The 13,521-nt window shown below is 35.4% G+C and overlaps 1 protein-coding gene across 4 annotated transcripts; it reads left to right on the top strand.

Annotated features, from left to right (window-relative positions):
• The first annotated feature begins 3,110 nt into the window (after positions 1-3,110).
• Positions 3,111-13,080, top strand: LOC113734934 (3beta-hydroxysteroid-dehydrogenase/decarboxylase-like). Of its 4 annotated transcripts, XM_027261712.2 has the most exons (12): positions 3,120-3,651; positions 5,643-5,732; positions 5,833-5,966; positions 6,079-6,249; positions 6,808-6,924; positions 7,022-7,101; positions 8,645-8,825; positions 10,024-10,138; positions 10,678-10,852; positions 11,173-11,329; positions 12,427-12,493; positions 12,588-13,080. In XM_027261712.2, exons 1-12 carry the CDS (start codon positions 3,384-3,386, stop codon positions 12,785-12,787), a joined length of 1,755 nt encoding a protein of 584 aa, XP_027117513.2. In that variant the 5' UTR covers positions 3,120-3,383; the 3' UTR covers positions 12,788-13,080. The 4 variants fall into 4 exon arrangements, 3 of the variants coding, with proteins under 3 accessions (XP_027117514.2, XP_027117515.2, XP_027117513.2); XR_011841671.1 differs by lacking the exon at positions 11,173-11,329 and having other exon boundaries at positions 3,111-3,651; positions 12,588-12,760; XM_027261713.2 differs by lacking the exons at positions 12,427-12,493; positions 12,588-13,080 and adding an exon at positions 12,088-12,420 and having other exon boundaries at positions 3,113-3,651.
• The last annotated feature ends 441 nt before the right edge of the window (positions 13,081-13,521 follow it).

Here is a 13,521-nt window from a genome sequence, read left to right as displayed (position 1 = left end):
GTTTATTGACTTATCAATCAAGCGATCACACTTGATTGTGGCGTCCTCTACCGTTGAATTCGTTCTTGAGTGGTCCAAGTTTGGGTTCAACTCCGTCAAATCATCAACAAGTAGCTTCCGCGTCTCGCATAAGAAAAATCATAGAAACAAGAGATACAATAATTGACATTCCTGTCACCTATGCTAGAGGTAGAGGTGCAACTATAGGAGTAAATAGAGGTAGGGGTGTTTGAAGAGGAAGGGGAAGAATAAGTGGGAGAGGCAATCTTCTTGGTCCTGATAGATTGTCATTCACTGGTGAATCCCTTATAAGTAGGAAAAGAGAAAGCTTATATGGTATAGGAAAGAATTATTCAAGACCTAGAAATCAAAAAACCAACCAAAATACTCTTGCTTGTCTAAGTCAGCCAAGCACCTTACAACCAACCCAAAATGTTGCAACTCAAGGTCCCAACTAGGTGAATCAGTCCAACTCTACAACTTCAATGTACCCTCACCCAATCCAACTATTTCAACCTCCTCAACCAACTTCAAATATATGTGTTTGGTTACTTAAATATATCATGTTAAAGGTCAATACAAAAATGATATCATTTTTTATTTTAATTTACATTCATTTGAACTATACAGGTCATTATAAGGCAAACAAGGTTTGGGGGAGCAATGTTCAGGCAAACTCTAGTTTCTAGTGGCAATTCAGGACAAAGAATTGAAGTTGGAACAAGTTCTAGTCAAGTATCCAGTAACATTACACCTTCCTACAAGGGACCATCTCAATCCAACTCAAAACACGCTACTTTCTAAGTATTTTCATTGACAATTCTAAAGATTTTTTGTAGTTACAATTTGTTGGTTTTTGTTTAGAACTTCGATTTTGTGTGGGAACTTACGATCCCTATTTATGTTGTCTACTTTGCTAGTTTTATTGCTACAAAAATGATGGATTAGTATGCTTTTGATTTAGTATTTAGCTATTGGATTGCTATAAATAATGATTGATTTGAATAATTTTGCTATGTTTGGATGGCTTATGGTGCCTTGACAGGTTCTCTCTTACAGCATTTAGTCCTCTGTTAATTGTAGAATGAAAAGCCTGTGGGAAAATTCACTGAGAAATGATCAACTTAGGATCTATAAGCTGGAAGTGTTTAAGAACTGTTCAAGTCTCATATAGACATTTTTAGAACAAAAAAGAGGATGCCAGGAGGAGAATGTGGCGTGCTTCCTTTCCAAGAATTAGTAGTAGCAAGATATGCTGCAATAACTCTTCCAAATAAACAAGATGATGCAATAATTTGACTAATCACTCGAAATGATATGCAAACACTTCTCTAACACTTCAATCGCTCTTGACAGCAACTTACATGATTGCATAAAAGGACATAGCATCGAACAGTATGAAATAGGATCCAAGGATTGGGTTGAATGCCAAGAGAGAGATCTTCACAGAAAATTCGAGAAAATGACAGTAAAGATGAGATAACTATGAATTTAAATCAGCCATCATTCGCCAAATATGATAGGTCTAGGCATTACCAGATGGTCCAAGGTCCTAGTTAATCTATATAGTAGACAATTGTTAGATGAACTACAGATGTAGGATATTCCTGTACTGTCTTTTAGAATTAATTCAATAATGTACATTCCAACCTACAATAGAGAATGTTAATTGAATGCATCACAATTCGCTACATTGAGAAAAATATAATGAATGATATGGACAGATGGCAAAATTTCAGAGTATAAACACATGGTTCTCCCTGGTAGCCAATTTCTCAAAAGTTTAGATGTGTAATTTCTTGATTGCTTTTATAACCAAGACATTCTACTCAATGGTTGGTCATGATTTTTGTAGCTAAACTTGAATTGTAAAGAGTTCCTTGAAATCTATCACAACGTTTTTTCTTCTATACTGAACCTAGATAAGTGTCATAGACTAGTTATCTTAACTATTTAGCATCTTAGACTTAACGCACTGATGCATGATATTTAATGGATTCACTTTAAGTTTATAGGATAAAATAACGAGAATTTGGATTCACTTGTATAACATTGACAGAATTTGGAGGGTATCTTCATTGCATATAAAGGTAACAAATATCGTTCCATGATCAACGATCATAGTACCACTTCTTGCAAACCATCGGATGACAACAATCTTGTCTTGCAAGATAAAATTGATTTTGAGAATTTTAGGAGGCTTGCTGGAAACTCCCATCACTATATTGTGATAATTTGTACCATCATTAATGATGCATAAATTATTATTTGATGAAACACAAAGCAGCCGCATCTTTAGATGTAATTGTTGCAAGATGAGGAGAGTTCTACGTTAATTTGGGAAGATGGATTAAGGATGAACATAGGATTTTGATATTTGAGCAGGAATGATTACCAGATAAAGAAGGGCATTTTTGGGACAAAAATAAACCAAGGGTTCAAAATGTCTTTTCATTATTTTTGGGTTGGATGATTCTGGTTGAATTTGCCAGAAATTGGTTTTCATGTGGTGATCTGCAAAAGATGAATAGTTGAAGGCACTAGATTGCTATAATTAAAACTTCGGGGTGCACACTGCAATATGGTGATAATTCGAGAGTGCAAAATGTAATTAACCCGAAAAATAATGAACACGTTCAAAAGTAATAGACAAATCCAAAACAAAAAATCCAGTGCGTTTCTCAAGTCCTACTAAAAAATTGATCATTGCCATTAAGAATTTTCTCCATCATTAGTTGTAAAACAATTTAAGACTAATTTTAAAGTATGTAAAACTAAGTGAATTCAAGAGATGAAGTAGAGAAAGTTACTTGTAAATATATAAGGGGAAATTTTGTCTCCTAGAATATTTTGTAGGTTTTGTATTATTTCATTAAGTAAAAAAGAATAGTGGAGCGTCTAGAATTTTTTTTGGAATACTAATTATTTACCTAGAAAAAACTTTATAAATAGATAATTTAGTAAATATATTTTAAATTAATTATTCACATGGCCCCAAGAATTAGAGTTTGTAGAACCTCTGCTCAAATTTCATTCCATCCTTGCTAGAGAAAAAAAAAAGGGTTAATTACACACATATTAGGGATGCCTTAAGCACTGATTTGATGACATCTGAATCTTCTCTGCTCGGATGTGACCTGTAAACAGGCCTTATCCTTGTAGAAGACACAGTTCACCAACCGTATTTGTTGGACCCACCGCTTACATAACACATTACCTGTTACCACCTAATCAGGTGAAAAGTAAAACCCCTTTTGTCTTCCTTCTTTTCTCCGCCACGCCAACCGCCCAGTCGCACCCATTTCCTCCCTACTTTTCCCCATTGTTTCCCCCAGAAAAGAAAGTAGAAGAAAAGTGAAGAAAAAAAGAGAAGAAAACTTAAAATGGCGATGAACGATGATGCCAACAATAATGTTAACAATGGTGAAGATTTGAAAACTTGTGTAGTATTGGGTGGCCGAGGGTTGATAGGAAGATCGTTGGTGACGAGGCTGTTGAAACTCGACAATTGGATCGTCCGAGTCGCCGATTCAGATTCCTCAATCCAACTCGATGAGTTGGACGATGACTCGCCTCTCTCCCAGGCTCTCGCCTCCGGTCGGGCTTCATATTTCCATGTGGACGTTAGAAACAAAGCCGAAGTTATCCGAGGTACAACTCTTTATTCGCAATGAACAACCTTGTTTTCAGTATCTTTTATGGTAAAATACATAGTAAAATATTTGGATAAAGTACAACCCCGAGTGCATAAGGTACAAACATGTATGGATGGGTAACTTCTGTGGGATTATTTCTTTTGTTTGATTTGTTCTTTTTCGTTGAGGTTCTTGATTTTGCGGTTCTGTAGCTTGTTTTGATGAAGGCGGTTCTTGATGGTTCTATTCAACCTCCCCCACCACCCCCCCCCCCCCCCCCCCCCGGCGCCGGGAAACCTTGTGGAAGTACTACCTTCCGAAGCATAATATACTGCCTTTTACAATTATCAATATATTGACGTTTCTTAGACAATTTTTTTTTTTTTTTTGGATTTTTCAACATGGGATGTGTTCTTGAGGGAGAGAATCATATACAATTCCAGTAAGCGCCTGTGCAGTTTAAGGAAATAGAGTGTAATTTTAACTCATAGCAAGATATATACAATTTTTAGTTAGACGGTGCTTGTTCAGACCTGCATCGTTATTTGAATGAGGAAGGTACTCCCGGTCAGTTAAGCTATTTGCCTCCTTTGTCAAAGTTTGTGACAAAAGGTACATCAGCACCATTACTTTAGCTTGCAGCTTTCACTGCTTTTGTTCTGCCATCCATTAGGCTTTGGCTGAGCTGGAGTTGTATAATTAATTGTGCTGCGCAAGGGTACAAAGTCTAGAAAAACCAGTCTGTATTAAGCCTTAAACTTCATTTGTTTTAACACATTTCAAGTTTGTGCTCCCTCACGATAAAACTGATTTGTTTTATTTTCTGTCACAAAAGCTTGCTATTCATTTACCATTGAGATACCTGAAGGCAACAAAAGTACTTGTCACGTCAAAAACAATGTGCTTTTTCCTGTTACTTGTCTTCTGACTTCACTTTTTTCACTCTTTTTTTTTTTTCCGGTTTACAATGGAAGATATGTTTTTGGATGTCCACATAAACTTTTTATTTTATTGGGATGAGCAGAGACTGGGGGTAGGGAAGATTCTTGTATATGACAACAGTTGCTTGTTGCAAGTGCATATATGATGCATAAGTTTGAGCCCTATTTGTAGGTTTATTACTATATGATGTTCTCCATTCTGACTTGTCTCTCTCTTTAAAACACCATGAAAGGGTATGTCTTCATAGATCAGTATTAAAATTTTCATTCTGTCGGGCGAGAGTCGAGTCAGGAGGGAAGATTATTTCTGTGCATCAATAATTGCTTTATTGTAAATGTTGTTCAATATTGATGCATAATTATAAAGTTTAATGACATTGCAGTTTGATCATTTACATCTGTTTTCCTATGTTTCTGCTCTTCTTCTGATGACATGAGGAGGCCTTCGATGATCAGCATGAACTCTTTGTTTTTGATGACTCTGTTTCTTTGAGGCACTGTTTGGATGGAGGTTAAGGAAAGGATAGGAAAGGAAAAGTAAGTGGTGGAAAAGATAGCATAGGAGAATAGAGGAAAGTAGATTCCACCTTATGTTGGTTGGATATATAGGAAAGGAAAAGCAAGGAAATCTAAATACGTTGTTTGGTAAAAGAACAGAAAGGAAAGGAGAGGAAATTAATTAAATATCTGTGTAATATTACGGTATTTTAGGTGCTTCAGGACAGAATTATTGAAATGGTTTCCTTTGTGGATGGAAATGAAATTTAAGTAAATATACTAACATGATATCTTCCTTTCCTTCTGTCTCCTTTACTTTCCAACCTCAAAAATCAATTGAAATGTGATAAACTTTATACACACATCTCTATTCTTTTTGTATTTCTCCTATTTGTTCAAGGAAAGGTGCCTGAGTCTTCTGTTTGATTGTTTTCAACTAAAAAATAACTCTAATATAAATGCCTTACCTGAAGATTGATAGTCTATATACAATTCCACTTTGTGGTATCCTCTCCATGAACTACTCTTATGTGTTCATTCTATGGCTCTTTTTTCTGGTCCTGTGCAGCTATTGAAGGTGCAGTGGTGGTATTCTACGCTGATACATTGGATTCTTGTACACATGATTTCTATTCTTCCTACACAATCATTGTTCAAGGTACCCCAACTCAATTGTTCATAGTCATCTTTGGACTCAACTCTTTTGATTCATAATACTTCATAAGAGCAAAAAGTAATTAACTATGGTGCCTGTGCAGGTGCCAGGAATGTAGTAAATGCTTGTCAAGAGTGTAAAGTGAAACAATTGATCTACAACAGTCCTGCAGATATTGTTTTTGAAATTGGACGTGACATAAAAGAAGGAGATGAATCCTTGCCATGTGTCGGAAAAGTAAGTGTTTCCCATGGTCATTTTTAATGGCATGGTGGCTCTTTTCCTCTTCTCTACGTTCTAAGCACTTTTTTCCATCCCTCTATTCCTTTTCGACACATTCCTTCTACAGTTTGGCAGCATGTTGACTGATCTGAAGGCTCAAGCAGAAGCCATGGTCTTACTTGCCAATGATATTGATGGCCTTTCAACATGTGCAATTCGCTCCAGCAATGTCTTTGGACCTGGTGATAAGCAGCTTGTGCCATTGCTGGTTCATATGGCAAAATCTGGATGGTCCAAGGTTTGAAGCTATTTGCGTTCATTTGCCTTTTAGTTATCAGTGGGGTAGTAATGTAAAATACTTAATGGATTTCTTTTGGGAATAGATTTGTTGTTTTCTGATTGGAACATCAGGACTTGGTGAAACTACGTTGAACTAAGCTTCATTGGTAATTAAGTTCTGCACTCTATAAATACTGTTGGCTCTTTCCATTATGGTCTATTCATCCTCCAACCCACCCTCCCCAGCTCTTCCATTGGGTTGTTGCTGCTAAAGTATGGTTGTTTTTCCTATAAGATTAAGTCTCAATACTACTTGTTGAAGAAAGGCAACAGGAGGAGAAAAACCACATAGAGGAATTGAAAATTTTCACCGTGTAATAGTTTCTTTTAATTATTGAAGGTTAAATGCTTACAGACCATTGCTGACTATTCATTTTCTTATTATTGTGTTCTATGATATGGTTGTCAGTGTAATTTTCTCATTTTAGTGTCATCGTTTTACTTTTTCCTGGTACTTTTAAGTAATGTCATTAGTACCTTATTCTCTTGGATTAAGTAATAGGCTTTCTCATTTCAGTTTATTGTAGGAACTGGGAAAAATGTTTGTGAGTTTACCTATGTGGAAAATGTTGCCCATGCCAATGTCTGTGCAGAAGAGGCTCTAAGTTCAAGGATGGTTTCTGTATCTGGAAAGGTATTTGAAAAATTTGAGCTTCTCTGTTGAAAGCCTCTTCCTCCTTCCCTATCCTGGTTTACGCTGTGCAGAAAAATAGCTAATTCAATTTTTGCAGGTATTTTTTATTACAAATCTTGAGCCCATTAAGTTTTCAGACTTTGTGTCTGCCGTGCTGAATGGCTTGGGTTACCAGAGGTATTGTTATATGGTGTTCTATGGCACGGAATGAGCTTATGCTGAGCTTTAATGTCCTTAGAACCATTTTTAATTGTTCGTAGCAAAGTATGAGAATTTCATAAATTTGACCATTTGACTTTGGTCCTCTGAACTATTAAATGCATAGAACCCTTCTGATTTGAAGGAAAACTTGGTATTTTTCAATATCCCTTACCTGAAACACTAATGGCTGTCATTTCCCTTCACATGGAATGCACTCAATTGAACCATTCCAACCATAGTTACTGGAGTAATAATGGAATTATCAGCGATTTTATCTAAATATAGTATTGTTTATATGGCACATAGGCTTGCCTAGAACATAAATGTGCCAAAGCAATAGTTTAAGATGAAGACACAGGGTATAATATCTCTCTCATGGACATTGGAAAATTAGTGCTGTTCACCTATAATCTGGTATTACTCCAGGTTGTGTAATATTCATGCAAAAAGAAATATGTAGGTTGTGTAAAATTTGCAAGGTTTTGGCATGCTATAAGGTTTTGTAACAGTTTGCCAAAAAAAAAAAAAAAAAAGAACTTGCGCTATCTATTTGTATGAACTTGAACAATAAGATCTCCATTTTTAGGTTATGTTTTGGGAGGTGTTTGACATCTCTTCACATCAGAATTTTGATATCCTATTTTGGTATCTTTAAATATGGGCTACTCTTTAGAATGTTAGGGCTATAACACTTAAAAGTAAAACCTTTGGTTCAAAATATGGCAGGTTAAAGTAGTGATTTTTTTTTTCATATTCCCCTCTAAATGCTGTGAATGCTGATGTATTTCCTTGTTAATTATGAATATGAATTGCCTGTTCAGCTATAACGTTGTCCACTATCGTTTGATTTTTGTGCTTTGATATTCATGGGTATGGTGATAGTACCACAAACTATAAGTAATTGGCTGTTCGGGAGCTCCATGTGGTTCTATTCATTGTTTTTCCTACTTTTGGGGAATGAGCAGTAATCTATTGTAGGGAATAAATTGTGGGAAAGGTGGTATCTTGATGATATAGCTTGAAAGCATTCCTTGCCTTTTGTTGTTGTTCTATTTTACAATCATCACTGCATCTTTGTTATGTCTAATACAGATATAATATATGTGTGTTTGTGTTTCCACATCTTTGGTATGCCTGTTACAGCTAAATTATCTGTGCATTCTGCTTTTGGCGAATGAGGGATGGTGCATTGTAGGGCAAAGATTGTGGGAGAGGTGATATCTTGATAATTTGGCTTGAGGGCATTCTTTTGTTGGTATGTAGTTCTAGTTTACCATCACCAGTGCATCTCAGTATGTCTAAACAGATAAATTGTCTCTGCATTTGTGTTTCCAGAAGCCTCTGCAATGACACCTACTTTGTAAGAGGGTTTGCTTTAATGCATCTAAATTGCTTTAATTGCTGATGATAACAGATGCTGCATTACTTCTTAAAATTAGGGCTTTTTTCTGGTTTCCACTCCATGACTTGAAACTTCCTGCAATTCTAGTTTGACATAAAATATTCTTTCTGACTTCAGGCCAGTGATAACTCTTCCTGCTGTTGTGATAAAATATCTCATATTTCTTGTAAATCTGATGCGTCTGAAAATGGACTCCACATCAGTCAACAGGGTTCTTGAATTAAGTTCCTGCACTAGGACGTTGAACTGTTCTTCAGCGCAGAAATATATTGGGTACTCGACAGTTGTTTCACTGCAAGTAGGTAGCCTGGCTAGTTGTTTCATTTTTATATTTTTTTTATTATATTAATTTTACTCATGGTTGTGGCTTTTTGTGTTATGTGTTGTGTTTTTGATGGTAAGTTTTGGCCTTGTCGGCATATATAAATTGGCCAAAACTAGTGTATCGAAAGATCACGTCTGCAAGTCATGGGTCATGGTGATAAACTCATCTAAGTTTTCTTATTTATTTTATTATTAATTTTCTTGTTAAGGCTTTCCCCATCTGGGTTATTTTGGAATCTGCTGTTCGATTTCAACATTCCACATGTGATTGAAATTTTCTTAATTTTCCTTGTGCAGATTGTAAAACTACTACTTGAAAGAGAGAATATTTTGTTATAAGCATGAGCAGCCTCTAGTTTTCTTGGCTACAAGAATTTGAAATTGAGTCTCTTTTACTTGGTTAGAGTTTTATCCATCTACAGTTTGGTTTGAACTTAAATACGGAGAAACAAAGATCTTTAGGAATAGAAAGACTTTTCTGGTGAAAGCTCAAGAAAGCTGAATTTTTTAGCATAGCAGACACCTGTAGGGGTTGGTAGAGGTACAGTGAAGATTGAGTAAAGGTGGCATTGCTCTCTAGACTACCTCAAAATTCAACAAAAGTTGTGTGGAATAAGATTACTTTTAAATTAGGATTGAAGAACGACTTAAAGTTCAATTCACGTTGTAAGTTTTCTTAAACATGACATTGTTTCATTTTCTTTGGTTATAACCTTCAACTTTTCAATGGTTAGAGCAATGTTAGATCAGAGTAACTTCCACACCCTTCTTTCATTTTTTATTTTTCTTGCCTCCTTTGGACAAATGACTGAAACTTTTCCATTCCTTGTGTGCTTTCTGCTGAATTTTTTCCCCGTCTTGTATTCTCTTTTTCTTCTTAATGGGGGAAGGGAGTAGTTTTTGGAATTTGTTGTTAACCATCTGCTCCTCTGCTTTCTCCATTCATCTGCTTTGGTCTTGTTCCCATCTACTGTCAATACATCTCCTGATGTTATCATGATAGTAATATAAGATGCATGAAGGATTTATCTTCTTACTTTGTGATAACACCAATCTTTTTTTATCATGTTTACGTTTCCAAATTACAGCTGATAGTAGTGCTATGATTTGCTAAGCCCAGTAACTGGTATGCACATGATTTGTTATTTTGCTTGACTTTTATCCATCTACAGGAAGGGATTACGTTAACTGTTGAATCATTCTCTCATATAGCCCAAGACTCAATTACCAAATATGGTGATTTTGCTGAACAATCAAAAGCAAACAAACTTCTAGGAAATGGGAAAGGTGCTGCCATATTTTTGAGTTTTGATCCTTTCTATATCATTAGAGTAGTAATAACTCTTTCAGGCTATATGAAAAGATCCCTACTCGAATCTTTTTGTTCTTTAAATTCACAATCTGTTCGTTAGATAAATGTGGCTGGTAAAGCCAGTTGAGATTGTCACTCAAGATAATTGTAGAGAATTTTTTACATGTATCTCTTCTAGCTGTAATTTCTTTTCAAAATTTGATGTCTATTATTTTCTGAGAATGCTTATGATTGTGTTTATACACACATGTATATATATATATATATGTATGTGTACATGCACGTTCATGAGTGTCCATTTTGGTAGACCTGTGAGGAAAACTTTGGCTTGTATCGAATTATTGTTGTTGTGCAAAATGTATACCTTGTTTATAATGTTCTGTTATGTGCTTCATGTCCAAATACTACCTGTGGACTTGATAGGAGGTTGATAGGAGGATTAGGGTTGAATTGTTCTTATTAATGTTCTCTTGTTTTTATCTGTGCACTGACATTACATATGATGTTATTGCAGCTGCAGATATTTTGCTCTGGAGGGATGAGAAGAAGTCTTTTAATTGTTTTCTTTCTTTGGTTCTCTTCTACTACTGGTTTTTCCTTTGTGGAAGAACTTTTATCTCCTCTCTTTCTAAGCTTCTGCTGCTGATTATTGTTTCGCTGTCATTGTATGGTCGTCTGCCATCAACTGTGTAAGTATGAGAATAAATAATTTTGCATTGCAGAATAATTTTATCTGTCATTTCTTCTTCCAGATGGATCAAAAAAGAGTAAAATGTAGCCAACCGCTTTTTCAGTTCTGTCCCTAAACATCTTCTGTTTCCATTCTTTGTTTTTACTCTTTAGTTTTCTGGAATAAAATGCACTCAATTTGTCCTAGTAAAGATGATGGTAACCAGAGTTCAGATTGGAGGCTTTTTGTTTAACTATTTCTAGGGCATAAGAGGCCTCTTTCTGGGGGCATAGCCTTTAAAGGTTCTCCAAGCCTTGATCGTATGTGTCTATGCAACAGATCTGGTGTCACAGTTCCAAGAGTTCCATCATCTTATTTCGAGATATCAGAAGCAAGTATGAGAAACACTTTCTCAGCAATAGGATACATGTGGAATTCTGGGTGCCATTTGGTAGAGTCATTGGCTCAGGGAGAAGATTGGAATGCTTTCATCATGGTGCGCACTGTCTTGAGGCTCGTCTCAATTGTGGACTATAAAAGTTTTTGTTTATTCTCTGGTTTCAATTGAAATTCACGTCAGTCCTTCACACTAACTTCATTCTAATCTCTTTTAAGATTAGTTCCACAAAAGTAATCCTTCTTTTACCACCCCAAAAGTTTGTAATAACTGGAGTTTAGTGATGCAAATGCATCTGAATTTTTTTTTTTACCTGATTTGCTTCTGTTAATAATTTTATTCTCCACTTTTGCGATTCTTATCTCATTGCTTTTAGCTTTTGAAGAACTTCAATGAGCAAACATTTGAAAAATTGACTAATTTCTGTTTTCACAAATTTAAGAAAATTTTGGAAGTGGTCTACCATAGGGAACCAAATGGTACAAACTAATTTGTGTGCAGTCTTTTTATAAATGTCCTGCCTCAGGATTCACAAATATGGATAACCTGATCTCTTGTTCCTCTCTGAATTTCTAGAGTTGCATTCTGAGTTAGTTTCATACTCTTATTGCAATTGAGCAGTTGGCAACTAAATGTCAGATTTGTGTCCTGATTTTCAACCCTTTTCTGTTTCTGAGTGCAAGTATCATATCTGCAAGTAGAGTCCCTAAATGTTCTTCGCTGGAAGGATTTGAATTTCATTGTTCTTTCCTTGTACAACAAAAATCACCAAGTCAAATGAAGCAGAATGGTATCAGTTGTTTGTCATTTTTTCTTTACTCTTATCGTGACATGTCTGGCATCTGAAAATTATGCAGATAGTAGCTTTGCTGTATTCTTTCAAGCTCATTGATCTCTTGTTCCTCTTTGAATTTCTGGAGTTGCATTCTGTGTCAGTTGCATACTCTTATTGCAATCGTGTAGTTGGCAACTAAATGTCAGATTTGTGCCGAGTTACAACCCTTTTCTGTTTCTGAGTTTTAGTATATATCTGCAAGTTGGGTCCTTAAATGTTTTTCACTTGAAGGATTTGAATTTCATTGTTGTTTCCTTGTACACCAAAAATCACCAAGCCTAATGAAGCAGAATGGTATTAGTTGTTTGTGAGTTTTTCTTAACTCTTGCTGTGACATGTCTGGCATCTAAAAATTATGCAGATAGTAGCTTTGCTGTATTCTTTCAAGCTCATTGCATCTCATTCCTTGATTCTGGCAACTGGTATTGGTACGAATCATTTACCATGTCATTTTTTACTTTGACTGTTGACATTGAATTTGGAGTTATGTGACTAGGCTTATTTGTCCTTTTTCTCATACAGCATTGATCCTTGCTTTCAATGTATTCTTCATCTATGAGCAATATGAGGAAGAAATTGATGGGGCTGTCACATCTTTATTAATCCACACAAGGAAAGCTGGGGGCTGGTTGTTGATGAATCTGCATAGCCCTATGGTGTCGTTGCTTCCTGGCCGTGGGACATCATCAGAAAAACCGAGCTACACATTCAAGACCGAATAATAACAGCTCACTAGACCTCGGCGTGACTCGCTTGAATTTTCCAGGGTGGATGTGTAAATAGGTTAGATTCCCAATTTAAAGTAACCCTTTACTAAATTGACAAAGTAGACAAGTGTCTGCAAACACCCAAAGGCAAAAAGTTGTAGAATGGGGAAAGAAGTTTATTTCTGATGCTTTTAGCTGGCTATCTTAATGAAGAGCAGCAACACTATATTGGATCGACTCTGTTCCGTCGCTTCAAACAATATATTCTGAACTAAAGATACTGTAGAGTATTTTTATTTGGTCCAAAAGATCCATATGTAGGAAAGTATGTAGATGTTGAAACACGTTTTCAAACTTTCAAAGATGTTTATCTTCTAAATCAGCAAGCATCATGTATCGTAGCTGTATTCAATTCTAATCAAGGCAAAGGTGTATCGAGTTCCTTCTTAACAACTTATGTAGTAATTTTATGTAAAGTGAGATAAGTCTTGTATGCCATGAGCAAGATTTACAATCTTAGCTGATAAAAATGAAGAGTTTTTAGAAAATATTTCGGGGTGTTTTTGAAAAATTTTACTGTAACAGAATTTTTATAGTATATTTTGAAATATTTTTAGAAAATATTTTGGAATATTGAAGAGTAGAAGAGTTTTTAGAATGTATTTTGGGATATTTTTTAAACATAAAAAAAAAATTAGACTATTTTTTAGAGTATCTTTTAGAGTACTTTTTAAAAATTTTAATAATAT

The sequence above is a fragment of the Coffea arabica genome, chromosome 3c (assembly GCF_036785885.1).
Source record: "Coffea arabica cultivar ET-39 chromosome 3c, Coffea Arabica ET-39 HiFi, whole genome shotgun sequence".
NCBI lineage: Eukaryota > Viridiplantae > Streptophyta > Magnoliopsida > Gentianales > Rubiaceae > Coffea > Coffea arabica.
This window is presented reverse-complemented; position numbering and strand designations above follow the sequence as displayed.